Source organism: Camelus bactrianus, chromosome 17 (genome assembly GCF_048773025.1).
Source record: "Camelus bactrianus isolate YW-2024 breed Bactrian camel chromosome 17, ASM4877302v1, whole genome shotgun sequence".
NCBI lineage: Eukaryota > Metazoa > Chordata > Mammalia > Artiodactyla > Camelidae > Camelus > Camelus bactrianus.
The window spans coordinates 31,302,034-31,329,993 of NC_133555.1; the positions used below are offsets into that span (position 1 = coordinate 31,302,034).

At 54.4% G+C, this 27,960-nt stretch overlaps 1 protein-coding gene across 1 annotated transcript; it reads left to right on the forward strand.

Moving 5' to 3' along the window:
- The first annotated feature begins 1,935 nt into the window (after window positions 1-1,935).
- On the forward strand, window positions 1,936-24,439 carry TKT (transketolase). The gene is made up of 14 exons (XM_074344664.1): window positions 1,936-2,177; window positions 10,886-11,003; window positions 11,579-11,692; window positions 12,431-12,528; window positions 16,037-16,228; window positions 17,125-17,243; window positions 18,581-18,774; window positions 19,460-19,624; window positions 21,007-21,163; window positions 21,287-21,417; window positions 21,973-22,056; window positions 22,165-22,258; window positions 23,332-23,454; window positions 24,144-24,439. Exons 1-14 carry the CDS (start codon window positions 2,071-2,073, stop codon window positions 24,317-24,319), a joined length of 1,872 nt encoding a protein of 623 aa, XP_074200765.1. The 5' UTR covers window positions 1,936-2,070; the 3' UTR covers window positions 24,320-24,439.
- The last annotated feature ends 3,521 nt before the right edge of the window (window positions 24,440-27,960 follow it).

Below are 27,960 nucleotides of genomic sequence, written 5' to 3' on the forward strand. Positions count from 1 at the left end.
GGTCTTCTAGTGTTTTCCTCTGAAGAGTTCTCAGAACCCCAAACAGAATTGCCTGAGGATCTTCTTAGAAACGCAGAGTCCCAGGCCCTGCACCGAGATTCTGATTCAGAAGGTTAGATGTGGTGCCCCGGGATCTGTGTGTGGAATAACTGCTGCAGGCAATTCTATGACCCAGCCAGCTAGGGGACTGTCATGTCTGGTGATTAAGGACACTAGGAGCTACAGTTCCCCGCAGATCCCTCCAATATACTTCAGAATATACCCATGTCTCAGGAGGTATGTTCTTCACACTGATTGGGTGAAATGACCAGGCAGGTGGCCACAGCCCCTGCCTTCTGCCATCACAGACATGCTTGCAGGCGGAGCTTCCCTCAGCATCATCTCCCAGGCACAGAGTTCCCAGTGGAAGTACACAAGCATGGTGGGAGCCTTTGTGTCCGAGGGTCCGACAGGTTCCCAGGGCTGAGCAACAGGAGGAGCTGGACCTAAGCTCTGCCCTGTGCCTTAGCTGAGGCACCCAGGCTTTGTGGTGACACCAAACTGGGACTCATTCACCTGGAACTCCAGGATGAGAATAAGCTGCCTCAGGGGTTCCTAGAGCCCCAAAGTAGGGCAGGTGGTGGGGCATCTTCTTTCACCACTGCTGGGCCCTCAGCACCATGGAGAGACCTGTACCACCATTAGAGACCAGGGTGGGTGCAGAGTGGCAAGGATTAGTCCCACTGGGCAGATGGAAGAATTGAATTTTGGAATAGGAAGCTACTGCTCTAAAGGCCAGGTAGGCAGGTCTCCGTGGGCTGGGCCAGCAGGAGCCAAGTGCTATGGGATGCACTTGGCTTAGGGTCTGGCTGGGCATCTGGAAGCCAGGCCAGCAGAGGAACAGCCGAGGAGCACCCGGAGGTGGGGTGAGGCATTCATATTCAGTCCATTGTCCCTCATGACCCATGGCTCAGAGTGTGGGTGATGCAAAGGACGCAGAGGGAGCACAGACAGCGCCTGGCCACGTGCCTCCCTTGGTTCTCTTAGTGCTCCCTCAGGGGCTCTCTCTGATGCAGGCCCTGCTCAGCCACTGACTTGACAGGCTGTCTTTCTCTGTAAAATGGAGCTTCTTCCTGTATGTGGTAAATGGTATCAACCTCATGGGGCCTGTGGGGTGGGTGGACTCCACCAATGTGTCTGTGATGACAGTGCCCTCCCTACCCCTACTCTGGGGACCTTCATCCCTTAGAGGCCAGATCTGGTAAGAGCAGAGGTAGGTGCTCCTGGAACCAGACCTGGAACCAAACCCAGTAATCTCCCTAAGAGTCAGCAGGGCTATTAAGCCCTAGTAACTTTCAAAGGGCCTGACTCTAGTAATTTCTTAGTTAACACGAGCTGGTATCACCATTACTATTATTCTGTATTCTCATTTTCGTTATCTCCATCATCCTTACAGGCCCCTCGAGCCCTGGGTTCCTTCTCTTGGGGCTGGGACTTGCGGATGGGCGCGTCTGCTAGGGCAGAGCCTCGCACCCACCAGGCCCGTGATCTTAATTGACCTAGCCAGCCTCAATTTGCTCGTCCATAAAAAAGGATTGTCAGTGAAGCCTCCGCTCTCAGTTCCACCCAGGCCTGTGTGGAGGAAGGCGAGTGGTCTGCAATGAAGATGCGAGTCAACAGACAAACCCTGAGCCAAGCCTAGAACCTGGAATTACGGTCACATTATTAGTGCGTGAGGTTAATCCCGGCAGGACAGTCACTCACAGAAGCCTCGCAGCCCGCAGCTGCCCCGCAGATTTCGGGGGAGGGAGAAAGAGATTAGGACAGGCTGAGTCCGGAGACGCCTAAACTCACAGTTTCCTTAACAGCGCGGGAGGGCTGGGGCGGGGCGGGGAGGGAGGGGCGGAGCAATCTGGGGTGATGCGAACACCCCGCCCCGGCGGGCGCTTGGGGGAGTGTCTTAACGCGCGTCCGCGCGTCGCCGGCCCTCCGGCGCTGTCCTTTGCTGCTGAAGCCGCCGCGCGGCTCTGCGTCTCCACGTCTTCGTCCCGGTCCTCGGCGTCTCCACACGCCTGCTCGCCCGGCCGCGCCATGGAGGCCTATCATAAGCCTGACCAGCAGAAGCTGCAGGCCCTGAAGGACACGGCCAACCGCCTGCGCATCAGCTCCATCCAGGCCACCACGGCGGCCGGCTCCGGGTGAGGGGGGCGCGGGGCGGGGGCGTCAGGGCCGCGGGCTCCCCGGCTCCGTTTCGCGCGCTGCACGGTGCTACCACGAGGGAGGCTGCCGGGGGCGCGGTCAGATGGCGGAGCACGCGCCTCGCAGGCCCGGGCAGGAGGCGCCTTCCGCCGCGCCGGCTCTCAGCCCGGCTTCCGCCCGCTGGGGCCCGGCTCCTGGGCCGCCTCAGGCCGGCTCGCCCCTGTTCCCCACTGCTGTAAGGCGAGGGGTACGCGGCTAGGGCATCGCAGAGGCCCCTCGCCGGCCGTGCCGGGAAGGTCACCATGAGTGCGCTCGCTCTCGCCGAAAGCCCGGCCCAGTGCCGTGCGCTCTGCACACGCGGCCCCAAGACCCGTTCCACCCACACGTGGGGAAACCGAGGCTCAGAGTTGGTTATTTGCCCGAGGTTGCACTCGTTGAGGTCTGGAATTTGAACTCGTCCTGCCCAACTCGAGATTGCCTATTTTAACGTCTCATCTTGGAGGGAGCCTGGGGCCCGGCCTTCTCCCTACTTCAAACTACCCCTCCCCTTCGCCACTGCACATTCCTGCCACCCTTGGATTGGGGGCCGAGTTTGGAGCAGGGGTGCTGAGAAGCCAGGCGATGGGGAGTAGTCGTGGGGAAGAAGGTGACCACGTGGTTTCAGAACTCTGGCACCTGGTGTGAAAGAAAGGTCTAAGATCTCTAGGGCGGGGGCGGGAGGTGGGCGAGGGGTGGAGGAGGGGAGACTTGCGAGGCCAAGAGAACCGAGGAACGAGTCCCAGGGTTCTGGGGTGAAAATGCAGGGCGTGCTTCCAATACAGCTTTCCCCAATACAGGAGCCCAGCTCCAAGCCAGCCTTTCTGGCTCAGAAGGTAGAGAAAGGCTGTTACAGATCCCAGGAGCCTCCTCTGAAGGTGGCTGGTGACAGGGAAAGTGATAATAACCGGCCACCATGCAATGGGGGTAGTTTAGAGCGTGAGCCACCGAGTTACTTCGGAACTTGTTTCCCTTTCTGTAAAATGGGAACAACGGTAGCTCCTACACACTGTATGGTTTCAAGGATCGAGCCCCTCCTTTGGGGCCTGGCATGAGGCTGCCAAGACAGTGATGTGCTGGGTTCATGAAATGGTTGAGTTCTGGGTGGGGGATGGTTTCCAGGAACCTTCCTAACCGAGTCTTTTCCTTAACAAAGACTAGGTTCTAGCCTCTGGCTAATTTCATACAGGATATGTTATTAATAAGTAAACCTCCTTTGACCTTCAGAGTAAGTAGCCACTCACTCTGTGTGCCTTTAAGACACCCATTCTCAGAAGGGATTAGACTCTCCTAGCAGATCATTGCCCTCTCATCCCCCCAGCACCCCCCTCCCCATGCACACTTGGGAACCTTTATCTCCATTGGGTTTATGTAGTCCTACCCATTGTGTGAGGAATACCCTGCCCCGTTGGGAACGTGGCTTACTCTTTGTGCCCTGTCCCCCAGCCTGTCACACAGAGGTCTGCACACCTGTATTGCTTGATGAGTGCTCCTTGGTCCCCTTGACTGTTTCAAGGGATCCTTCACACTGCAGAGCCTTGTTGAACCCTACTGTGTGCTAGGAGCTGTCTGGCCAGATTCCTGAGGATCTAGCTAGAGAGACACAGCAGTTACCCAACTAAACAGTGTTACACGTTTGAGTATCTTACAGGGCTAGATACAACCTATAGACAATTACAGGGTCACTGAGTGACCAAATAGGAATCCTGGTGTGACATAGAACATCCTTTGTTGCTAATATTGTCTAGTGCATTTTGAGAATAACCCTATGAGACAGAGGCTGTTATATCCCATTTTATAGATAAGGAAACTGAGGCTAGTGGGTTAAGTGACTCGCCCAGGCTGGTCATTGGTGGCTATTCCATGCTGTCCAGTTCACATCAAGGAAGACTTCTTGGGCAGGTGGGCAGCTCCAGGTGGAGCCAGTTTGAAGTCACTTGGTAAGATATACAATAAATAAATGTAGGGAGGGCCTCCAAAGGGAGAGGTTGTCCAGTGGGTTCGCTGTATTTTTTTTTCGTTAAACTTGGATTTCTATGAGAGTTACACTCAGATTTACATTGTAATGCCTTGGGGAAGAACTCACTGAACTCAAAAAAGTGTCCATTTGCAAAAAGGAAATGTGTAAAATACAGTGATTCCTGTGTGTTGTGAGCATGTGTCAAAGATGCAGAAAAGAAATACTTAGGAAAAAACCTTAATTTTTCAGAAGGAAGTAACATTGCTGTGCAATCCCTGTCACAAGAGGGATTTTGAAAGGTATGTGCCAAGAGCTCTGTGTGCACAAAAAACAGTAAAGGAAGACTTGAGAACATGGCAGTGCTCCCATTGCCAGATGTTTGTCTTGAGGCCCTGGTGCTGTTCAGTCATAGCCAAAGTGATCACCCTGTCAGGATGTCCCCGTTCTGGGGGCACTTACTCCTAGTGGTGATACAGCACTTTGGCCAAAGTCTTTTCACAGTCACTGCCGAGGCTGGACTCAGACACTGGATCAGTGAGGACCAGGCCATAGGGTTCAGGATTTCTCGGTAGCTTTCCCCTCCCTGTGCCATCGCTGACTGAGTGTCAGTGGGCCTCACCAGGCCCCAGGAAGTGAAGACACTGGCCTCTGTGTCACAGAGCTGAGGGACAGAGCCCGTACAGAGGGCTTATTGTGGAGGCAGCACCCACAGCGGCCAGAGCTGCTGCAGGTCACCTCCCTCTGCGTGCTGGGGAAGCTGTGGCAAGGGTCCAGCTCATCCAGGCTTTAAAAAGATGAGCCCTGATGGCCTTGTCAGAGGGGGCCTGACTCCTGGGGCTCGTGGTGAAGATTCCAGGGCTAGACTGTGGCATTATCCAAACAGTGCTAAGTGTCATCTGAGGACGCCATCAGAATCAGGCCTAAATCTGGAGGTGCCAGCTGTGCTTATAGGTCCCCAGGGCTCTGACCCACAGTGTTGGGGTTAGAGACATAAGGTCTGGCCAGACCTGACTCGTGGGCACAGGAAAAGAGATCTAACTCCGGCTCTGTTCCAAGTGTCTGTGCTCTTGTCAGAAAGGCCCTTCCCATCCCAGCACCATAGTTTCCCCATCTTTAAAGAAGAGGTTCATACATATGTGGTTTTCAAACTGGGTCCCTTGGAAGTGGGGCTGGAGGATCAGAATGAGCAAGTTCTGGGGTCCTGCCACCTGCTATTGTGGGTTTCACATCCTGGGAGTCCACGTAACTTTGAAGTGGCTGGAAGTGCATCTGTGCTGCCCAGCTCTGGGTGCAGGGAGGCTTTGTCTGAGAGCTCAGAGGGCCCCTTTGGGTCTCTGGCCCATGTAGGCCAGCCTCTCTGGACAGAAAACCGCCACCTCAGCCTGCTTCTCCATTTGGGCTTTCTTCACCCCAGCCCAGCCCCGGCTGAGGCAAGAGCAAGCCCGTTGAGATTACCCCAGCAGCAGCCTTTCCCAACTCGTGCAGATACCTGACTGTCCTGAATGACCAAGTTCTTTACCTCTGATCGCAGCAGGCCCGATGATGGGCAGTGTTTCCTGAAGCTGGGATCCTGGTGCCACCACCTGGTTAGGGTCTGGCAGAGACATTCCCGTGAGCTGACCACACTGTGGCCCCTGTTGCAGCTCTGACCCCCTGGACTTTGCCCATTTAGGCAGGCCGGTTGTCACTAGTCCCAGTCCCACAAAATCAGGAACTCCTTTTATTGCTGCAGACCACACACAGCTTCTTGCCCTGAACAGTGAGGCAAAGCCCACTCAGTGGGGTGGGTTGTGGGAGCTGACGATTCTACCAGCAGATGGATCTGGCCAACCAGGGCCTGCGCTGTTTGGCTTTCTTGCTCAGAAGTCAGCTGCACCCATGGCCTGGACGTAATCTTTGAGGGCTGCACACCTGGGCAGGGGAGTGTGGACAGTAAAGAGCACCCTCTACTGGGCTTTCAGCACCTTTTTCCTCCTTTTAAAGACAAATCTTTTAACAGCTCTAGTGAGGTCTGATTTCTACATGTATGTTCAGTGGTTTTTAGTAAATGTATGTTGATGGTGATTTACAGTAAGTTTTAGTGAATTTGCTACATCCCATTTTAACTCTTCTGGCTATTTCATGTTAATAGAATCCTACAAAATGAGGTCTTTGGGGTCTGGCTTCTTTCACTTAGCACAGTGTTTGGAAGGTCATGTTGTAGCATGAATTAGTGCTTCATTTCTTCTTGTTGCTGAACATTCCATTGTTTGGATAGTGCTGCATTTTGTTTAGCCATTCTTTACTTTCTCCTAGCGTTTTGCTTTTATCCTAGCTGATGGCAGACTTGTGACCCTAGGCGAGGCACTTCCTTCTGTGGACCTAGGTGGTCACATTCTCAGATGAGGAGGAAGTTAGACTTCATAGCCGATATTTTACAAGCGAACGCTTATTGAGTAATTGCCATTTTTCTGTGCACTCTGCCCAGCTCTGTTTTACACAAACACTACCTCAGTCAGTCTGCTTCTACTACTATCTCCATTTTACACTGAGGAAACTGAGGCTCAGAGAGGACACATCCCTAGGCTCTTGGAGCCAGGTTACATCATTTATTCATTGGTGCACTCTTGCTTGTGCCAGGAGCTGTTCAGACTCGAGGCTACGACAGTGAAGAGGCTCAAACTCCTTGTCCTCCTATCCTAGATGGAGCTAGAGTTGGCACCTCGGATAGACAGGCAACAAATCGCCATATAATGTTAGGTGGTAAGTGTGAGTGAGGGAAAGAAGAGGCATTTTAGATAGTACAATCAGGGAGGCCTTCTCGGAGGAGGTAGCTTGGGACCTGTTTCTTCGCAATCTGAGATGTGGAGACTATCATCCTAGGCGCTAGCTAGCACAGGTGGTTCCAGGAACAGGAAGAACAAGGACTGCTTCTGAGGTTACTCCCTGGCATCCTGGGGTTCTCACCTGAGTATTTCTTTTTATGGTAGAATATATGCCTTAAAAATAATATGAATGATGTACATGTTATAAATAATGAACCTGGGTGTATCTACCACCAGGTTTAAGAGCTAGGACATTATTGCACTTTAGAACCTCCTCTCCCTCCTCATAGAAGGAGGGTTTCTTCCAGAAAGAACTATACCCTGAATTTTGCATTTTATTGTTTTCCTTATAGTTTTATATTGTTTGTATATATTCATCATCAGTATGGTCTTCCGAACTGCCGTACAGATCCTTCTGTGATGTGCTTTGTCCACATGTCGCATTTGTGAGATCTTGTTGAGGTTGGGTCTGTGCAGCTCACTCATTCTCGCTGCTGCATAGTATTCCACTCTGTCATCAAATATTCTCTTGTGGTTTCACTGTGGGTGTGAACCCACCCAGGGGTCGAGTTGCTGGGACTGCTCATTTGCAGTCATTGGTTTGGTTTCTTTTTAGCAGTTACAAGATGTTTCAGGTTTCCTACTTCTTAAGCTGATTTTGGTACATTGTTTTTTTCCTAGACATTTTCCTGTTTTCAAATCTGTTTGCATCAGGTTGTTTGGAATATTTTGTCATCTATTCTTATATTCCTCCTTCCACTTCTAATACTATCCTTTTTTTGGATCCTGCCTTATCAGAAGTTTGCTAAATTTTTAGTCTTTTTTTTTTTTAAGAGCTTCAATTTTTAAAAATTGTATATTTGCTTTCTATTTCATCAATTTCTATTCTTTGTTATCTTTCTACTGTCTTTGAGCTCACTGTTTTCCTAACTTTTTAAGTTGGACCTTAGCTATTGGTTTTCAACTCTTGTGTTCCTTTTTCTTTTGGGTACTTATTTCTTTTTCGTAACATTATTTGTCTTTGTATTTTTAAGCATTTTATCGGAGGCTGTTGTAGGTGCTCACCTCCCAGGTTTGTTCATTTGTTGGGGCCTTGAGACTCCTCATGATTATTATCTCTCTTTTATTTTTTGATAATGTAGAGGAGTCCAGTCAGAGGGGTGAGGGATCTGCATTTTTTTTCTGTGGGGCAGCCCGTGAGCAGGTGGAGTGAGTGCTGTAGGGAAGAGGGCGAACATCTGGAAGAGTATGTGTCCTCCCCTGGGTGGGGGGCCTTTGGGAGACTTGGCCCAGCTGTAAGCCCTCAGCACCACCTTCATAGATTGAACTAATTGGGAGTAAGTAAGGCAGGGTTTTGGAACAAATTGGTAGCCCCCGTGCATCACAAAGAGTTGCAGATCAAGTTCCCCACAGCCTCCCTCCCTGGCCCCACCCATCCCTGCTCTAGGGTGTGTCCTTATGTCCTTATGCAGCACCTTGGGGTGGGGCCCCCACCTGCAGTTTTCTCCCGGGGCAGGCTAGGGCTACAGGAGAAGCTCAGGCCCTTTGTGATGAAGTCCCTCTAGTAGGTTGAGCTTAAAGGTAACTGTCTCCCGTGTGTTCAGCACTTGGAGTTTGCAGAGCCCTGTCTCAATCCTCAGCTCATTTCTTCCCTCTTGCTGGCCATGTGGTCAGCAGGGGGTCACGGTCCCAGCGTGCAGATGAGGGGTTGGAGGCACTGAGAGGGGTAGCATCTGGTCTTCCAGCAGATGATGGTGACTGATGGACCTGGGCACTTGGCATTGTTTTAGGGACTCCTGGGCACTCCGGCATGGCACCCCATTTACCAGTAAGGAAGCTGGGCCTCAGGGAGGTGAAGCACTTGCCAAAGTGGCAAAGCCCATGTGGCCCCTATTCCCACCCTGGGGTACCTCGCAGAGGTTCCCTGAAACCTCTGGGGTGGGGCAGACAACTGGCTTCCAAGGAGCCCTAATTCTGTATGTTTTTTTTTTTTTAAGTTTTTTTTTGTGGGGGGGGGGATGCGGGTAATTAGGTTTATTTATTTTTAGAGGCAGTACTGGGGATTGAACCCAGGATCTCATGCATGCTAAGCATGCGCTCTACCATTCAAGCTATACCCTCCCCACTATTCTGTATGTTTTTATTTGGCGGATATGAAGGTAGGGCCAGCAGTATGTCTAGGATGCAGGCTTTGAAGGGAATCAAATATTGTAGGCTTCCCTGCCCAGCAAGGAAGGCCTAGCAAGGAAGGGTTAAAATCGACTGCTTTTCAACTTCTGGGGTCTCTTCCTGGCTGACCTCCCTCCCTCCACCTTGCCCAGGCTGGGATGTGCTCCTGCCACCTGCAGAAAGTGCTTATGCCACGGCCCTTTCTCCCTGAAGCCTCTGACCTGGGCCTGCCTGCCTTCTTTCTAGCAGTTTGGCCCGCTCTCCACCCACATCCTTCCCCTGCTCTTCTCCTAACAGGGTCATGACTTTTGTAACAGGATTCCTCGGGGATGGGGCTGCTCTGGGAGGGAAAGGGGAGGAGGTCAGCCTGGCCAGTGTTGGATGTCCCCCAGCCAGCCGAGGTTTGGCCCTAGGGACCAGGGAGTTGGGTCCCTGCCAGGCAGGGAAAGGTTTCTTGTTTACGTTTCCTCACCTCCCTTTTTCAGGTCTAGTGTCTTTCCCCATGACCAGGAGTTCATAGAAATGGTTAAGTATAAGACAATTGTGTGCTGGGGACGTGGGTACTAAACCAGCATGGACAGTTCTGGATTTCTCTACTAATGTGTCTGCTCTGGAAGTGACTCACCCCTAACCCGTGCGGGGAGCCGGCTGGCAGGGAGGAGGGAGGCCCGCGTGAACTCCACGTGGTGCATGTGCCCTTGGGTTTGGCAGTGGGCATGTTTTAGTGTGAAGGACCTCAGCAGCGTCAGAGGGCTGTGCTGAGCTGCATGGAGGGGGCGGCTGGGAGGCACGTGCCCTGAGGCTGAACCAAACTGTGGGCCAGAGGGCTACAGGAATGTCATTCCAGGAACCCCAGTCTCCAGCCCCACTCTTGGGGGCTGGAACAAGATTAATCAAGTGGGTCCTAAGAAACCTGAACAAGTCTCACCTGTAAGACGTAATCCTTATTCTATGGTTAAGTCCTTTGCCCATTAGCCTTTCAGATAACTGTGTAGTGACTAGAACAAGAGCCTAAGAAGGGGAGACCCCTTGACCCCACCTGCTCCAGGGCTGGAAGGGCAGGCCCTTGCTCTTGTCAGCCCTATCCCAGCCCTGGTCTCTGGCAGAAGGCATTTTTATTTTTTTCATAATTGTAGCCTTTGTCGAAGATAAGAAGTTGCTTTGCCTTTTAAATTCTGTGCAAACGCATGGTTTCTAGTGGCTATACCAGCCCTCAGAATGCCCACTGGAAAGCTGCCGTGTGGCCCAGTGGTGCTCTGGGAGAGCCCGAAGCCCCAGTTTTCAGACCACCAACCCTGTATGTGGAGGCTGCTGGGAGCCTCAGCCCCTTACAGCCCCTGCCTGTGTCCTTGAGGCCCAGCGCCCCTGGGGGCATGAGAGGGCAAGTTACCCCAACAAGTGGGCAGAGTTCTGGGCAGTCTCATTGGGACTTAGCTCATTGGTCACGAGGGGACCCCTCTTCCTTTCTTCCTCTAGTCCAACCCCAGAATTGTTCCATTGCCGTGACCCTGAGGGTCCAGACTGTTGGCCCCTGGGAGGGTACAGCCCCCATGCTGCCAGTGTGGCCTTGAGACCCCATGCAACCCTCTCGGGGCCAGAGCACATGGCTCTCTGACAAGCCAGGCCCATGACTCCTTGGGACGTGCGCTCCTAGGTCACTGTCCGCGGGCCTGAGGTGAGCCCTGTCGGTCAGGGGCCCAGAGCCGTGACGCACATGTCTTTCTCTCCTGGGCCACAGCCACCCCACGTCATGCTGCAGCGCCGCCGAGATCATGGCTGTCATCTTCTTTCACACCATGCGCTACAAGGCCCAGGACCCCCGGAACCCTCACAATGACCGCTTTGTGCTCTCCAAGGTAGGAGGCCAGCCTGCCACCCTTCACGTAGGGGACAGTGGGAATGCTCTGGGTGTTCCACCCACTTTTGGTGTTGACAGGCAGGACTGGGTACAGCTTGACAGCTCTGCACGCGTCTGTCTGTGCTGAGCCAGTACCCTGGGCCGAGGCTCGCTTCCTCAGGAGTGCTGGTGCCCTGTCCCGCCCCTCCTGCACAAGAACCATGGCCACAAACCCCCGGAATCCACCTGTCCCCAGGCCTGGCTCCATGGCCTCTGGTTTCTCGAGGCGGGCATGAGCAGTTAGAAGTCTATCCAAGTCTGCTCATATGCCAGAAACCAGGGATTAGGGCAGCCGGCTGCCTGCTGGGGTTTTGGCCTCAGCGGCCTCACAGCTGTGCTCCCCCTGCACCTGTCCTAGGGCTCAGCCTTGGCTGTGGGAACCTCGGGCTGGAGGGGGATCAAAGCTGAGGAAGTAGCCTTCTCTTGCTTCCTTCCTTGAAAGGGATACCCTGGCCAGCAGGCTCAGCTGGGCTCTGGGTCTCAGTGTGCAGCTCCTCATCTGACCCCCCCTCCGCCGCTGTCTGTCCCTGGCAGGGCCACGCAGCGCCCATCCTGTATGCCGTCTGGGCTGAAGCCGGCTTTCTGCCCGAGACAGAGCTGCTGAACCTGAGGAAGATCAGCTCCGACTTGGACGGGCACCCTGTCCCGGTAAGTGTGCCCCACCAGGAGCCCCGCCGGGCCTCTGCCTCCACTTCCTGTTTCCTGAGGCATGCGGGAAGGAGGGCAGGGTACCCACCAAGGAGTCGAGGTTGCTGGGAGTTGGAGGAGCGCACTGATGTGAGGAAGGAAGAAGTGGGTGTTTGGGGGGCATACTCTATTCACCCCAAGCACCAGAGACCCAAGTTCTCTTCCACACTGGGCCTCCCTGGCCACTGACACAGCCTGGGAGGGGAGTTCATCAGGGAATGTCTAATGAGGTCACAACAGGTTGCTGGTGACGCCCCAGGGAAGGGGTCCAGTGTGCTCCTCAGGGCGCTAATCCCTGCAGTTGTTTGGAGTTCATGTGTCACCATGAAAACTCACCTCTCAACCCCCATTGGAGCACCCCCTAGGGCCAATTACTGAGTTTTGTCATGAATTCTCCCAGCCACTGTGTGAGGTGGATTATATGGGCTTTGTTTACAGAGGAGGGAACTGAGTTTCAGTCCCCAGCCAGAGGTCGCACAGCTCCCTGGTGGGCAGAGCTGCTATCTGAACCGCACCCACAATTACTGCAGTGGGAGAATGGGGAAGTCACACTCTGCCTTCTACAGACCTCGCCTGCACCCCCAGGCCTGGGTCGGGTATGGCTGTGTGGCTCCCACAGGACCAGGATCTTGGGAGGGGCCTCTGGGAAACACTGCTTCCTCCTGCCCGTGAGTTAACTGGGGTCTTCTGTCGTGACAGAAACAAGCTTTCACCGATGTGGCCACTGGCTCCCTGGGCCAGGGTCTTGGGGCTGCTTGCGGGATGGCCTACACGGGCAAATACTTCGACAAAGCCAGGTAACACTCCCACTCCCCACCTCCAGCCCACCCTGGAAGGGGTCCTGACGACCCAGCCTTACCCGCCTCCTGCAGGCACCTCCTCTGAGTAGGGGCTGAGTAACTAAGGTGTGGCCTGAGGCTGGTGCCAGGACCAGCCCCGTTTTCAGATGAGGAAATGGGCTCAAAGGAGTGAAGGGACTTGCCCAGGTTCCCTTGATAGTGACTGGCAGGGCCAAGTTTGCATCCAGAGTCCGTGCTCTTCAACCAGAGTGCTTTGGCTTGAGTTCCCCCTGCCTGGTGCCCGGACCCTGAAGTCTCAGAAGGCCCCACCCCCAGTGCCTGATGAAGCACCGTGAACCCAGGCCTGAGCCCCTCGCCTTTACCTTGGGAAAGGAGAAGATGGCGTGTTCTGGAGGGTTCTGGGCCTCCCTGAGCCCCATCTATCAGCTAGGGAAGAAACAAACGCTGAAGAACTTGGCCTGTGGAGGGTGGGTGAGCAGCCTGATCAGGAAGGTTTGCTGCTCCAGCACCAGGCAGTCTGGACAAGACCCCGTTGAGGCAGATCTCAGCCACAAGGCTGTCCCCTACACCTGCAGACAGGTCTCTGTTGCAGAGGGAGAAGTGTTGGCTTCAGGCTGTTAAGGAAAGCAGATGGTTTCCTCATTCCTTTACTGTTTGGGGCTTTATACTCACACTGCTCAATGCACTGTGGGCTGAGTGGTGTTAATTATCCCTCCCACAGGTGGGAAACTGAGGTAAAATGCTTGCCTGGTGGTGGAGGCAGGATCTGAATCCAGGGTGTCCATCCAGAGTCCATGTTCAGAGTCCCCATGCTGCTCTCAGGGGCCCAAGGGAAGCACAGGAGGCCGGGGAGCCCAGTGGGTAGGAAGCTTCCTAGAGAGATAGAGGGAGCCTGGCCTGCAGGCAGCGGGAAGGGCCACGGCGAAGGCAGTCACAGGGGCCCACTGAGGACAGGTGGTTGTGGGGAGCCTGACTGGATGCTCCACCCCAGTGAGCGCCTACTGAGTGCAGGGTAAGCAGCTCCTGAGACTGCTTTCCAGGTGGGCTGGGGCTGGGAGGCCTTCCAGGCTCTCCGGCCAGTGTCACTGGCAGCACAGCGTTTGCCTTCCTCCCGGGCTGGGCTTTGGGGCCGGGCTCTGCTACACCCAGCAGTGATTCACCACGAAGTGAGAGAAAGTCACAGAGAACGGGATGTATGTTTAAGAGTATTTTATTTGGCACAGAACCAGAGCTGTGAGTTAATTATTCCCTACAGTTGCTTGAAATAATTCCTCGTGAAGAGTCATTTCCTGACCGTAACGCGATGGAACAAACCAGTGTAGGGAGAGGGGGTTCAGCTGGGTTCCCAGCGGCTAGGGTTGGCTAAGGCTCAGGCCCTCAGACTGTACCTTGGGGTCAAGGGAATTATTAGGCCATGCCTGCTGCCAGAGCTGGCGTCCTGATAGAGCAGAGACGTCCAGTCACGTCTCCCAGGCAGCACCCGTCAGATTGGCTCTCTTCCGTTTCTCTTTTCTTTCTTTCTTTTTTTTTATTATAAAATACCTACTCATTTATAATACAGAAATGCATTACAAAGAAACAAATATTTTTCTTATTCTTAACCATTTCCCCCCATTTCATTCTCACTTAACAGTGTATATCATATTTCATCCATATTATTGTGAAGAGAAATTTATGGATTTGTAATCCTAGTATTTGTATGATTTTACTATATGCTTTTTAGAAAAATCTAAATGTGAACACTTTCTCGCATCGTCAGCTGTCAAACTAGTTTGAATGAGTGCATGCTATTATGTTTTACGGGGCTTCTTCCACACATTTAGACCGTCCTCTGTTGTTGGATATTTGAGGTGGTTTCCAAACTCATAGGCAGCAAATGTTGGCCGTCTCGTTAGAGTCTCTTTTCCTGGTGGTTCAGGACTCTGGGTATTTGCAGCCTCCAACCCCATATCTAACAATAGCTTCAGGCAATGCGGCTTCTGTGGGGCCCCCTTTTCTGTTCTCAGGCTCCCCCAGGGTCTCCTCAGGATCCCAGGCTGCCCTCCAGACCTGAATCTGAGGCTATGCCCGGACTCTGCTCTTGGACCCACTTCAACTTCCTTGGAAGTGGGTGTAGGGTTGGGAAGGCATCCAGTCTGCTTCTCAAGAATCCCTTTCTGGGGAAGTCGGAGTTCCCTATAGGCCTTTCTGGCTCAGCCCCATCAAGTTGGTCACTTCTGGGAGCTCCTGTGCCAGAATCCTCCCACCCCCTGCAGCATCTCTGGGCCCCCCTTGCAGCCTGCAAGGCCCAGCTTCAGACTAGCCTCTGTGAGTGTGGGTGCTGGGACCTTCTGCTCCTGGCCAAGGAGCCAGTGGCCCGGGTGCTGGAGGCCACAGAAGGGAAGGCATAGCACTGGCATGGCAGGGGAAGGAGGCCGGAGCCCTCCCTGACTGGAGGCCTGCGGGGGTGCTGAGTCATGCTGACGGTGCCCTGGCTGTCCCCGCCTCTTCTCCACCTCCTCCTGCCTTAGCCTGGTGGCCCAACCCGCTCAGCTGCACAGCTCCTGTGTCCCCTCTGAGCTGTCCAGGCACCAGCCTCACTCCCCCCGCCCCACCATGTGCGATCCTAGGCAGCAGGGAGTGGAGTCTGGGCTGGGCAGTCAGGCCTGTGTTTGAATCCTAGCTCAGCTGCTCCCCAACTGCGTGGCCTTCAGACAAGTCCCTTGACCTTTGAGCCTGTTTCCTTGTCTGTGGTTTTGGGGAATAACAACTGCACTCACCTTCCTGAAAGGATTACTCAGCACTAAGCAGAGGTGGAGGGGAGAGGGGGTGGGGGGTCAGAGTCCCTGAACTGGTCTCCTGGCCTCCAGCCAGGGAAGGTTCTGTTCTGCTAGATAATTTATCCCAGCTTCCTTATTCTTTCTACCATGTCACACTGCCTTGGAACCATCATGGCTGCCTGTGTTGAATGCAGGAGATGGCCCCTGGGGTAGAGAAAGCCCAGGCCCAGCTCCATTCCTGGTCAAGAACCAGCCCTAGGACCTTGAGAGGACCTTCCCCAACCCTGGTCCCAGCCCATTCTTCACCTGAAGCTTTGGGTGCTGCCTGGGCCTCCCCCGCCCAGCTCCTCTGAGCAGAAGGGTCCCAGGGCTCCCCCAACACTCCTGGTTCATGGTAGGGCAAAGGGATACGGGTGCACCCCTGCAGCAGGCAGCTCCAGGTCCCCTCTACCCCCCTGCCCATCGTGAGTAGTTAGTTCCCGTGAACGATCACCATTCTCTTCACGTCCTGACAACCCCCAGTTTTCTGGGTCTGTTGTCTCGGAGCTCTGTTTCTTGGCAGCCAGTACTTCTTTCTGGAGCTCCTGACAACTTTCTTCACAGCCACTTTCTCGCAGAGTGTGGACCTGGAGTGGGCACAGCTGATGCTGTTGCATGTGCGTGTCTGCTCCTTTTCCAAGAGGGAAAGGCCAGGGGCTTGTGGGCCAGGGGAGGGGGCCGGGCTCTAACCCACCCTCTGTCTGCAGCTACCGCGTCTACTGCTTGCTGGGAGATGGGGAGCTGTCAGAGGGCTCCGTGTGGGAGGCCATGGCCTTCGCAGGCATCTACAAGCTGGACAACCTTGTCGCCATTCTTGACATCAACCGCTTGGGCCAGAGCGACCCCACCCCGCTGCAGCACCAGATGGACGTCTACCAGAAGCGCTGTGAGGCCTTTGGGTATGTACGAGGCCGTGGCCTGAGCACGCACATGGCACGGAAGACCTCTGCGCTAGAGGCCTTGCAAGTGCAGGGGCTGAAGCCATCGCTAACTTGCTTTGTGACCTTGGGCAGGTTACTCCACCCTCAGTGTCTCAGTTTACTTGTCTATAAAATGGAGGCAACAACAGGCTTAAATTGGTTAATATGTGCAGTGTTCAGCCCTGTACCCACACAGAGTATGAGCTGTTACTTCTGTTACTATTAATATGCCAAAAAGAGTCCAAAAAGGGATTGCCTTAAAGCAAAAGGCTCCTTCTGGTGGGGGGGTAAGGTGTAGCTCAGAAGTATAATGCATGCTTAGCATGCATGAGGTCCTGGGTTCAATCCCCAGTATCTCTTTTAAAAACAAATAAATAAACCTAACCCCCCTGCTCAGCCACCCGAAAAAAAAAAGTTAAAAAAAGAGAAATGCTCCTTCCTCTGGATATTTGACAACATGGCTCATTTTATACAAGTTTCCAGCACCATGTTCAGCTTCTGTGGAGTGATCAGTTGTGTCCCTTAAATAAAAATTGGACAAAAAATTCATCAAGAATCTAGTAGGAGATTCCAAACCCAGTTCATTGTCCCCAAAGCAGCTTTCAGAAGGAAATGAATAGCTCAGGAATGAAAAACAATAAGTGAAGTAAGCTTTGCATTACTTAGGAGAGAGAAAGAAAGTCTGTTCAAAGGCAAACAAGAGGAAGTGAAACAATGTGAAAAGAGAAAATTAAACCCAAATTCGAAACAGGCACGTTTGAGGCTTCCCAGCCCCTCCAGCTCTTCACCCACTCACAGCCCTGCCGTGGAGCAAGGGCAAGACTTTCCCCGGGCCTCCCCTCGGCCCTCACCCCTCACGCCCCCTCTCTCCCCAGCTGGCACGCTGTCATCGTGGATGGACACAGCGTGGAGGAGCTGTGCAAGGCCTTCGGGCAGGTCAAGAACCAGCCAACAGCCATCATTGCCAAGACCTTCAAGGGCAGAGGCATCTCAGGTCTGTTTGTACGACCTCCCTTCCCACCCCACTCCCAGGACTGGGCCCTGCGCTGATTGAAGAGGTGGGGGCTTCCAATGGTGGGCTGGGGGTGCCTCTGAAAGCCTGTGTCTGGGAAGCACCAGCCCTTTGTTTCCTCTGCAGAGTGCACCCAGGCCAAGGAACGGCGGTGGGGGGGAGGAGACCCTGTGCTGCCTGCAATGACTGGGCAGCGTGGCTGAGCCAGGATTTAGACCCTGGTCAGCTAGCCTGGACTGGGGGGCGTGCATAGGCAGGAGAAGAGGAGGGACTTGGTGAGGCCTGTGGATAAGGCAAGAGGACACTTTCCCCAGCTGGCATTTGTGGAGCATCCTTGACAGTGCCAGCTGTCTACTGAGCCTAAGGGTTGATGCAGAGAGTCCCAGAGAGCCTGGGGAGACCTCGATCCTCCCCTGGGAGGTGAACAGGGTACCACCTCGTGCAATGGAAAAGTGATCCCAGAGGCCTGTGTGGGTGGGGAACCTAGAAGGGTCTGAAAGTTGGTTCCTGCACCTGGCCTGAGAGCCATGCAGGGATAAGTCCCTCCCTAGTACCCAAACACGTGCTCCAGACCTCAGGACCGGGATGGCCCTTGCCCATTGTAAAGATGGGGAAATGGGCTAAGAGTGGCCAGGAACTTGCCCAGAGATATAGGGAGTCTGGCACTGGAAGGGGCTAGCTGCAGGCTCCGGGCCGGCTCCATCGCACTCCTTGCCCTGGCTGTCCCCTGCCCACTGGGGGGGCACATCTCCCTCTGCCTGTGTGGGCTTAGGGACATTCTCTGCTATCTGGGAGCCTTCTGGAAGAGGACTCTGGGATACTGTCACAGCCTCAGCGCTGCTGCCTAACACTGACCCCTCAGGTGTTAACCACTGCCACCTCTAGGGGCTGCCTGGGACGGTTAGTCCTTGGTTCTCCCTGGGCTGTGGTGACATCTGAGGTGACCTTGGAGGAGAGGAATGTTAAGCCTCGCTGGTCCCCACATAGCAAGACACCAGGGCAGGGATGCACCTAGAGGCTCACAGAGCCCCATCTGCTGCTCGCCCTGCCCTGGGCCTCAGGGCTTCCCCTCCCGACCAGTTCAACAAACTGATTTCTATAGCAGACAGACCATGTAGGTTGGGGTGAGGAGGTGACGTGGGGGAGAATGGGATGGGGTGGCATGCCCCCTCCCCACTGGGAGTGCCTAGAGGACTGGGCAGCTACTCAGTGGGGGCCTGCAGTTGGGTGCTGTCACCGTGGTCCTCCTTTCCTGACCCCGTCGTGGCCTGCCTTCTGGGAACTTTTATCTTACCTGCCCTCCTGCCTTGTACCTGCAGGGATAGAAGATAAGGAGTCTTGGCATGGGAAGCCCCTCCCCCAGAACATGGCTGATCATATCATCCAAGAAATCTACAGCCAGATCCAGAGCAAAAAGAAGATCCTGGCGACTCCCCCACAGGAGGACGCCCCCTCAGTGGACCTCACCAACATCCGCATGCCCACCCCACCCAGCTATAAAGTTGGGGACAAGGTACCCAGTTGGCCCTCACGTTTCTGGACTGGCTGGGCTGGGGTGGCAGTGGTTCTCCAGCTCCTCAAGGGCTGGGAAAGGGAAGAGAGGGGTTAGTTCAGGGTGTTCCTGCTGGCTCGTTATCTCTGGGATTATTGACCTGAAGAGGCTCAGAGAGGGCAAGAGACTTGCCCACAGTCACACAACAAATCTCTGGCAGCACTGGGATCACAGCCCACAGGTCCTGCTTCCCCACGGCCCTGGTTCATCCTGGCCTGGACCTGAGCTCAGGACCTTCCCACATCTGGCAAAGGCTCAGCAGGGCTGCCCGGTTCCAGGCCCTTCCCTGTGTGGACCCGATGCCACCTTAGTCAAGCTTTCTGACTCCCAGGCCCTCAGTGCAGAGTAGGGCGAGACCACAGGCGTCTGTCATGGAGCTGGGGGAAAGGGGAGTTAGGACATCTTTTGAAGCTTAGATGGTTCACAGCCCGGCTGGGGACAAGGGCCTGTGGGGACTCCCTAGACAGTCATTGTACCAGTTCTTGGCATCCTCACAGAAGTTTCTACAGGGTCATAGGCTGCTGGCCTTCCTTTTTCTTTCCCTAATTTATTCTTTTCCTCCCTGAAAACTGTGGCCCGGGGGGCTGAGCAGGGCTGCAGGCCACAGGCCCGCAGAGGTGCTCAGCCTTCCCACTTTCCTCCGCAGATAGCCACCCGCAAGGCCTACGGGCAGGCCCTGGCCAAGCTGGGCCATGCCAGTGACCGCATCATCGCCCTGGATGGGGACACCAAGAATTCCACCTTCTCAGAGCTCTTCAAAAAGGAGCACCCGGACCGCTTCATCGAGTGCTACATTGCCGAGCAGAACATGGTGGGTGCGGGGCCAGTAACAGCTTGCGGCTGAGGTCTGAGGGGTGCAGGGGCAGGGCTGAAGCCCTCCTGCTGCTTTGAGGGGTTGTGGTGGCAGTGCTAGGTGCCTGTTCGATCCCAGGAACAGCTAGGATCCAGCACTGACTCTCGACCTCAAGTAACCCCCCGTGGTGAGGGCAATGTGTGTGTGATACCCAAGCGCTGGGTGAATGCAAATAGGGGAGCTGAATGGAGCTGCGGGTGCATGCAGGGGATGCTGCACACAGGCCAGGCATGGTGGACTGGCTTTTTTGGGGGATAAAGGGCCCTCCAGGTGGAAGGGCAGGCACAGGCAGGAGGCTGGAACATGTGGGTCTAAGCCAGAGTCTGCTGAGCCCTTTCACGCACAAGGCTCTGGCCCTGCTACCCTGCGGGGTGCAGAGATAAGAGACTCTGTGGGCCCCTGCCATGCACACAGTTGGGTTAGCAGTCCTGTGTCAGGAACTGAGATTGTGAAATAACGAAGGATGTTTTGTCCTGTTTTTCAAAATATCTGTCCCTTCTGGCCAAGGAGCCCAGCCTGGCCTGCAGGCCCCAGGGACTCTGGGAGGCCACCAGGCTCTACTGCATCCAAGGTTCTTCCTCCAGCTGAACCTGAAGGTGTCTGGCTTCTAGCCTTGGCAGCTGGAGGGTCCAGGCAAACTGGTGGGGTGTGGGGCCTGGGGAAGGAGGCCTTATGTCAAGTGGCAGGGTTCAGAGCCCAGTGCTTCTGGGTCAGGGATTTGGGGCCTCCTCAGGTATACTTGGGGTGGTGAGGGAGATGGTAGAGGGACCATCCACCTGGGAAGGATGACCATCTGTGCCCAAGCTTAGCCCACTCTGTCAAAGGCTTTGCAAGTTGCTAGAAGTGTTCCCCAGGGAAATGGCCTTTTGGGGGGGGTAGTAATTAGGTTTGTTTATTTATTTATTTTTAGAGGATGTACTGGAGATTGAACCCAGGACCTCCTGCATGCTAAGCATGCGTTCTACCACTTGAGGTGTACCCTCCCCCAAGGAAAATGATCTTAAGAAGACTTTTTTTTTTATTTTATTTTCCATAGTCTGTTTCCGAAGTCCTTCACCTTGAAATAGCCATTTCAAAAGTTCTCTTAACTACTAGCTATAAATATAAAAATAAAATACATAGAATAGTTATGAGAACTTTTGAAATGGCTGTTTCAAGTCAGAGGACTTTGAAAACAGACCGTGAAGTCCGTGGGCACACAGGACGCTTGCATGGGAAGAGGAGAATGAAGCTCCCAGGATGACTGAACCCCCCACCCTTGAGAAGTGGCCCTGGGGGGTCCTGGGCTCCCCGGCCACCCTCTCCTGCACCGGGGCTGACACCGCCCACTCTGCCCCCAGGTGAGCATCGCCGTGGGATGTGCCACACGCGGCAGGACCGTGCCCTTCTGTAGCACTTTTGCAGCCTTCTTCACGCGGGCCTTCGACCAGATCCGCATGGCAGCCATCTCCGAGAGCAACATCAACCTGTGCGGCTCCCACTGTGGCGTGTCCATCGGTGAGTGGGGCCGGGGCGCTTATACCCATAATGTCCTGAACTTTGGAGGAGCTGGGGGGTAGGGCCAGGAGTCCATTCCATGGATGAAGTCTTAATCTCACCATGTCCTTTCCCACACCTCAGGGGAAGACGGGCCCTCTCAGATGGCCCTGGAAGACCTGGCCATGTTTCGGTCCGTCCCCATGTCAACTGTCTTTTACCCAAGTGATGGGGTGTCTACGGAGAAGGCAGTGGAATTAGCAGCCAACACAAAGGTGGGTCACATGGCTGTTCTTTCTTCTGCTGGCAGCTAGCACTCCCCTAGAGGGACAGGAGGGGAGGCCAGCAGGAAGGCCCAGAGCTGGTCATTTGCTGCCTCAGAGTGGTGTCCCCTGACCTGGCCCCTGGTGTTCACCTGCAGAAGTTAGACCAGGAAAAATGGAATACACACCACCCTTCCTGCTGCTCAGCAGACATGCTAACTGATCAGCTCACTCTTTCCCCTCTGAACATCTTACCCTGGCAGCCCCTGCCAAGCTGGGGGTTGACGCCTCTCTGCCATACCTGACAGTCGGTTTCTCCAAGACAGAACGAGCGGAGCTACGTGGTCCTGACAGGGGTGGGCTGCCATAGACCAGAGTGCCCTGTGTGGGCTCCTCCCACTCCCCAGCCTGAGGGCAGGCGGTGGGCCCTCTTGGAGACATCATCTTCTGTCTGGGGCTTCTGTCTAAGGATGAGTGTTTGGAGAGGCACACGCTACAGAGGAAACACTTCAGTCTTCGAGACTGGACGTGCTATGTCCTGGATCCTGTTATTCTGTTTCATTCCAGGGCATCTGCTTCATCCGGACCAGCCGCCCGGAAAACGCCATTATCTATAACAACAACGAGGATTTCCAAATCGGACAAGCCAAGGTCAGCGTGGCTGGTGCCCCAGTGAGGCCCCTTAGAGCGAGCCCGAGGTCTGTTCCCACCCCAGGCCACCAGTTCCTAAGCCGCACTGATCCCCCATATCACCCCCAGGTGGTCCTGAAGAGCAAGGATGACCACGTGACTGTGATCGGGGCAGGGGTGACCCTGCATGAGGCCTTAGCTGCAGCTGACCTGCTAAAGAAAGGTAAGGAGGGTGGGACCCAAGAAGTCTTAGATGGTGCACTGGCTGTGGACCAGGTCTTGGGGGTGAGAAAGAATCTCGTGTAACTAAATGATGACAATATTAATAAGAGCTAGGCTGGGAGCCCTTCCCAGGTGCCCGGCGTGGTGCTCAGTGCTGGGGCTGCAGTGGCACAGCCCCTGCCCCACGGCCTGGGGATGACATGCCCGGCACCTGTCCAGATCAAAGGCCCTGGGGCCAGCAGGGCTCAAATCACCACTTAGCGGGCCACTGGTTAAGTGTGCTTTTCAGCACTGTGGTGCCTCAGTTTCCCCATCCACAATGGAGGTACTATCACCTTCGCCATGGGGCTGCCCTGAGGACTTAATAAATGTGACTGGCATTGTTACCATCATTTCAAGCTTCATGTGGTAGCTAGTGACAGGCATTCGCCTCCCGTGCAGAAAAATCACAACAGATGCCACGTTTCAGCCATGCTGAGTACACAGGAGAGGGCAGACGTGGGTGTCCTCAGTGTGGGAGGGAACTGATGCCCAGGCTAGAGAACCGGTGCATACAGAGCTCTGAGGAGCTGGGGGAGGGCCAGGTGGAGATCCAGGCTGAGAGTCTGAAGCAGGCGTGGCCGTTTGACCTGTCCCCCTGACCTGAACCCTTAGTGCCTGCAGCTGCAGCTCCCCTCCCCATCTCCCCACCAGCCTTACCTTGGGCCAGAGCCTTGGAGCCTTCCCTGTGACTTCCCCTTTATCTTCAAAGGCACCTAGGAGGATGGAGGGAAGTTCTCTGACAATCTGATGGCTGAGATCCCGCAGCCCAGGGCGTCCGGGAGAGAGGGGCTCTCTTCTCTCTTCCCTGAGACGAGCTGCTCCTAAATCAAGCCAGGGCAGGCTCCCAGGTGGAGGGGTGGGTGCGGAATCCCAGAGGACGCGGGCATCCCAGGTCAGCAGGGAACAGGGTGAGCCATCAGGGTGGGCAACCATGAGCCCAAGGATGGGGACAGGCTGCGGGCTGAACTTATAGCTGTGCAGGAGGGGGGCACATCAAAGGGCAGACCCACAGTGCATCTCCTCCCCTCACAGAGAAGATCAACATTCGTGTGTTGGACCCCTTCACCATCAAGCCTCTGGACAAGAAACTCATTCTCGACAGTGCCCGTGCCACCAAGGGCAGGATTCTCACTGTGGAGGACCACTACTATGAAGGTAATGGCCAGAGAGCCAGGGCATGGGGCTGGAGTCTACAGGCTAGACATCCTCCCTTTATCCCAGCCCCAGGAGGACCCCGCAGCCCAGGAAACCCAGAGCAGCTGGGACTTGGCCTCTTAATTGACCTCAGGCTTGGCCTCAGAACTCAGTTGCTGGAATGGCTCCTTGCAGCCCCTGCCACCCAGGAAGCCTATGAGGCTTCTGACCTTGCTAAGAGTGCAAGGTGGCTGTGTCCCTGAAGTAGGTGAAAATTAAGGCTGTTGCTCAGAATCAAACTGGGAAAGCAACCTAAACTCCCGTCTTGATGAGTTCTTCACAAAGCCGCCATCCCCCATCACACATCGCCACTTCCTCCAAGGCAGGCCCCAGGGGAAGAGATGGGCTTAGACCCTGATGTCATGTGCAGATGCTCATTGGTTAACAACAGCTGCCTGGAGGATAGTGTTAAAAATGATCTGAGGCCACATTTGAGCTTGTGAAAAGTATAAGTACTGTGATTGGTGGTGGTGTTTGCTCTGGCCCCAGGCACAGGCAGGTTGGAGTATATGCTGTCCCTCCGTCCTTGAGAAAGGGAATAAACTCAGACTGATTTAGGACTGCAGGGCCAGCTGGGGGCTCCAGGGGGCACCCACCCATCACTCACCCTGAGGCCGCATCACCTCACTCACCTTCTTTCCCCTGTGCAGGTGGCATAGGTGAGGCAGTGGCCTCTGCAGTAGTGGGCGAGCCTGGTGTCACTGTCGCTCGCCTGGCTGTCAGCCAGGTGCCAAGAAGCGGGAAGCCAGCGGAGCTGCTGAAGATGTTCGGTATTGACAGGGATGCAATTGCACAAGCCGTGCGGGGCCTGGTTGCCAAGGCCTAGAGAGGGCGCGGGGTGCAGCAAGGGAGTTCCACACATTCCTAAGATCCTGGCAAAGGTGCTCAAAGATGTCCTGAGAGGAGTGGTAAACATGTTTTCAGTAAAATGAATTGACCCCTGAAATGTTTTTCATTTTCATTCACTGAAACCCTCACCCTCAGCTGGCCTGGCCCCAGGGGCTGGGGAGCGGCCTCACCTTCCCCAAGGCCCCTAGGCCCAGTGGTCAGAAGTCTCCTGGGGGAAGGAGGGCACTTGCTTATTATCCCAGCTCCTCCCCACGCCCTCTTAACCAGTGACCTGGGAGAAGCAGAGGAAAAGAGGAAGCCCCATCCTGGGGAAGAAGGTGGCTCTCAGGTTGGCATCAGAGCTGCACAGCGGCAGGAAAACCAAGAAGGTCCAGCTCTACCCGGCACCACAGGCCAGGAGTCTTCAATCCCAAATGTACAGAACTGCCTCCCCTCAACGTGTCCAGTGCAGCTCTTCCAGGAACTTCTGGCCACACCTAGAAAGCCGTGCAGGCCTAAGCTCCAGCCCCTACCCACTGCTGGCTCACTCCACTGGTTCCCTCACTCCTGTGACCACAGCTTATTTCACCCCTGCTGCCTGGGATCAGTTGGGGTGGGCCTTGCTTGGAGCCAGATGCATAGAACTTTGTCCTGGCTTAGGACAGAATAACACTGGGGAAAGAGGGCTAGGTGCTCTCAGCCACTGGTGGGGTTCCCAGGAAATCCTCAGAGTCCTTGGGGAGGATGAGGCATATTCACAGACATGTCTGTTTGTCCATCCAACAATCTGGACAGTGAACCAGTCACACCCACAGCCAGCAAACCGCTGCTCACACAGCTACGCAGCCAGGTTTGGCTGTCCTCTGCATTCATCCGCACCATTTCCAGAGGGTGCCAGAAAGACCAGGGCTGGGGAGGAGGCCTGGGCCAGGGCTGCTCAGCCTACTGGCACCAGCTGGAGGCGACCTCAGCACTAGAAGCTGAGGTCCAGGCAAACACCAGGGAGGCTGGGGGCACCGGGCACTGTAGGAAGCCCAAGTGGGTGGGGGAAGAGAGGGGAGCAGGCAGGCCCTCTCTTCCTGCCCAGGACCAGTGGGGTGGGGGTAAGAGGATAGTTCTCAGCCAGAGCCCTGGGTCCTGACACAACTGTGATGCCTCTTGTATAGTCCAAAATAAAAACAACAGGAATCTAAAAAAAGATAAACTTATTTACAAAACAGAAACACTCAAAGAAAACACTTATGGTTACCAGAGGGTAAGGGGGTGAGAAGGGATAAATTGGGAGTTCTGAGATTTGCAGATACTAACTACTATATATAAAACAGATAAATAAGTTCATACTGTGTAGCACAGGGAACTATATTCAATATCTTGTAGTAAACTATGGTGAAAATATGAAAATGCATATATGTATATTCATGTATGAAGCATTATGCTGTGCACCAGAAATTGACACAACATTGTAAACTGTACTTCAATAAAAATACATATATACAAAAACCAAAACAAAATAAAAACAGTAAACTAAAAGGAAAGTAAAAGAAATCCCTGAAGTTCTGCAAGCAGCAGCCTGGGGATGGGGAGCTGGGGGCAGGCGCCACCTGGTGGTCACCACTGGTACTGTGATGCCTGGAACCGAGCCTCTATGTGGAGCTGAGCCCGGGAGTGAGGCGGGGGCTCGTCTGAGGACTGAGGGGCCAGCCAGGGACGGTGAGGAGTGGGAGGTGAAGGTGACATTGCTGAACACCTGCAAGCCAGTGCTTTATGTGAACACGTCTATTTAGCCCTCCCAACAGGATTATCCTCATAAATGAGGGAGAACTGAGGCTCAGAGGAGACACCAGTTACTCCAGCACAGTGAGTAAAACGCAGAGGTAGGATTGGAACCTGGGTCTCTGACTCCAGCCTCTGCACCCTACTGCACCGCAGTCCCCTGGAGAAGGGCCTTGGGTCCTGCAGGACAGTGGCCATGGGGAGTGTACAGGAAGCAGCTTGGAGCTCGGATTCTATACAACTGTCAACGAAGCCACCTGTGGTCCTAGGGGCCTACAGGCCCATGCAGAGAGGTTTCTAGAAGCAAATGGTGGTACAAGGACACCTGAGCCATGGGCACAGGTCCAGGTCTGCAGAGAGGCTGGGGTAGGCCTGCTGGGCCTGACAGCATCAGCTGTGGCCCCAGGGACCTGGGCAGCCCTGGCTCATCCACGCAGAGGGACAGGAGAGGTGGCTGACCTCAGCCCAGCCTGCCCAGCCTCTCAGAAGCCCACACATCTTGTGAAGGAGAAGACAAAGGCCAGGTTGGGCAGGATACGGAGGGAGTGACAATATTCCCAAGGTCTCAGACCCAGTCCTAGGACATCAAGGACAGAGGAAACTGGGACATTTAGGGATCCAGGGGCCATGATGAGCCACTGGAACCCCGCTTCCTCTCTTTCGCTAAGAAGACTTAGTAAAAAATGTGGTTGGTAACGATCATGCAGGAAGCCCAGGCACCTGGGCCCTCTTGGGAGCCGGAGGAACCATTTCCCCCTCAGCCCTTGGCCTGGGGTATGAGAAGCCAGGACAGTGCCCAAGTCTCTTTGGCCCAAACTCTCAGCCAGAAAGTCCTGGCCAGGACTCATGGCTTAGGTGTCAGAGTGGGAGGTCAGCATGGCCTAAGAAAGGCCAAGGAGGCAAGTCAGCAGGGTCCCCCAACATCCTCAGGACAAATTTCTGGTACCAGTGAAGGGCCCCCCAGCCCAGCTGGTAGGGGGGGAGGCCAGAGACCATGTGTCTTCACACCACACCACAGCCATGCTTGTGTGTGGGCTTTGGGGATGAGGGTGCCCTGGGGACTTCTCAGTCCTCCTACCATTCAAGTGAGGCTGAGCCTGACAAAGGGGCAGGAAGTGCCACACAAAGCTCCACAGGCCAAAATGCTCTGGCCTAACAGGTCTGGGTTCTGATCCCACCTCCACCACTCTCAGCTCTGTACCATCTCCCCAAGCCTCAGTTTTCTCATCTGTTAAGTGGGAATAACAGTGACACCTCATAAGGCTGCTGTATTAAAGAAGGGCAGCATGATGCTGGGAATCAAGGGCTCAGAGGACAGTTGTGATTCTCAACAAGTCACAGCAAGGGTGCCTGGCAGGGTGAGTGAGTGGCATTTGGCACTAGGCTGTGTGGCTGCGATGCTTAGGAAGAATCCAGATGTTGAAATTCTAGTCCCCAGTATGCTGGAATTTGGAGGTGGGGCTTCTGGAAAACAATTAGGGTTAGATGAGGTCATGAGAGTAGGGCTCTTATGATGTAATTAATGCCCTTTTCAAAGAGAAAGAAATCTGTCTCTCCTGTGTGCACACAGGAAGGTTATGTGAGGGCATCACTAAAAAGGCATCTGCAAACAAGGAAGAAGGCTTTTACCAGACACCAAATCTGAGGGCACCTTGATCTCGGACTTTCCTGAACTGTGAGAAATGAATGATTGTTGGTCTAAACCACCCAATGTACGGTAATTGATTACAGTAGTCCAAACTGACTAAGACAAATTTTAAGAGCTCTTTATATATTCCAGAGACACGTCCCTATCAGATTTATGATTTGTAAATATTTTCTCCCATTCCAGGGGTCTGCCATTTTAAAAAGTCTTTCTCATTTGAA

Bases quoted from the DNA above. Each gene is read 5' to 3' on its own strand.
- TKT (XM_074344664.1), top strand. From the start codon at position 2,071: ATGGAGGCCTATCATAAGCCTGACCAGCAGAAGCTGCAGGCCCTGAAG. The intron at 11,693-12,430 runs GTAAGTGTGCCC...CTGTCGTGACAG, and splicing joins TGGACGGGCACCCTGTCCCG to AAACAAGCTTTCACCGATGT. The intron at 12,529-16,036 runs GTAACACTCCCA...CTCTGTCTGCAG, and splicing joins AAATACTTCGACAAAGCCAG to CTACCGCGTCTACTGCTTGC.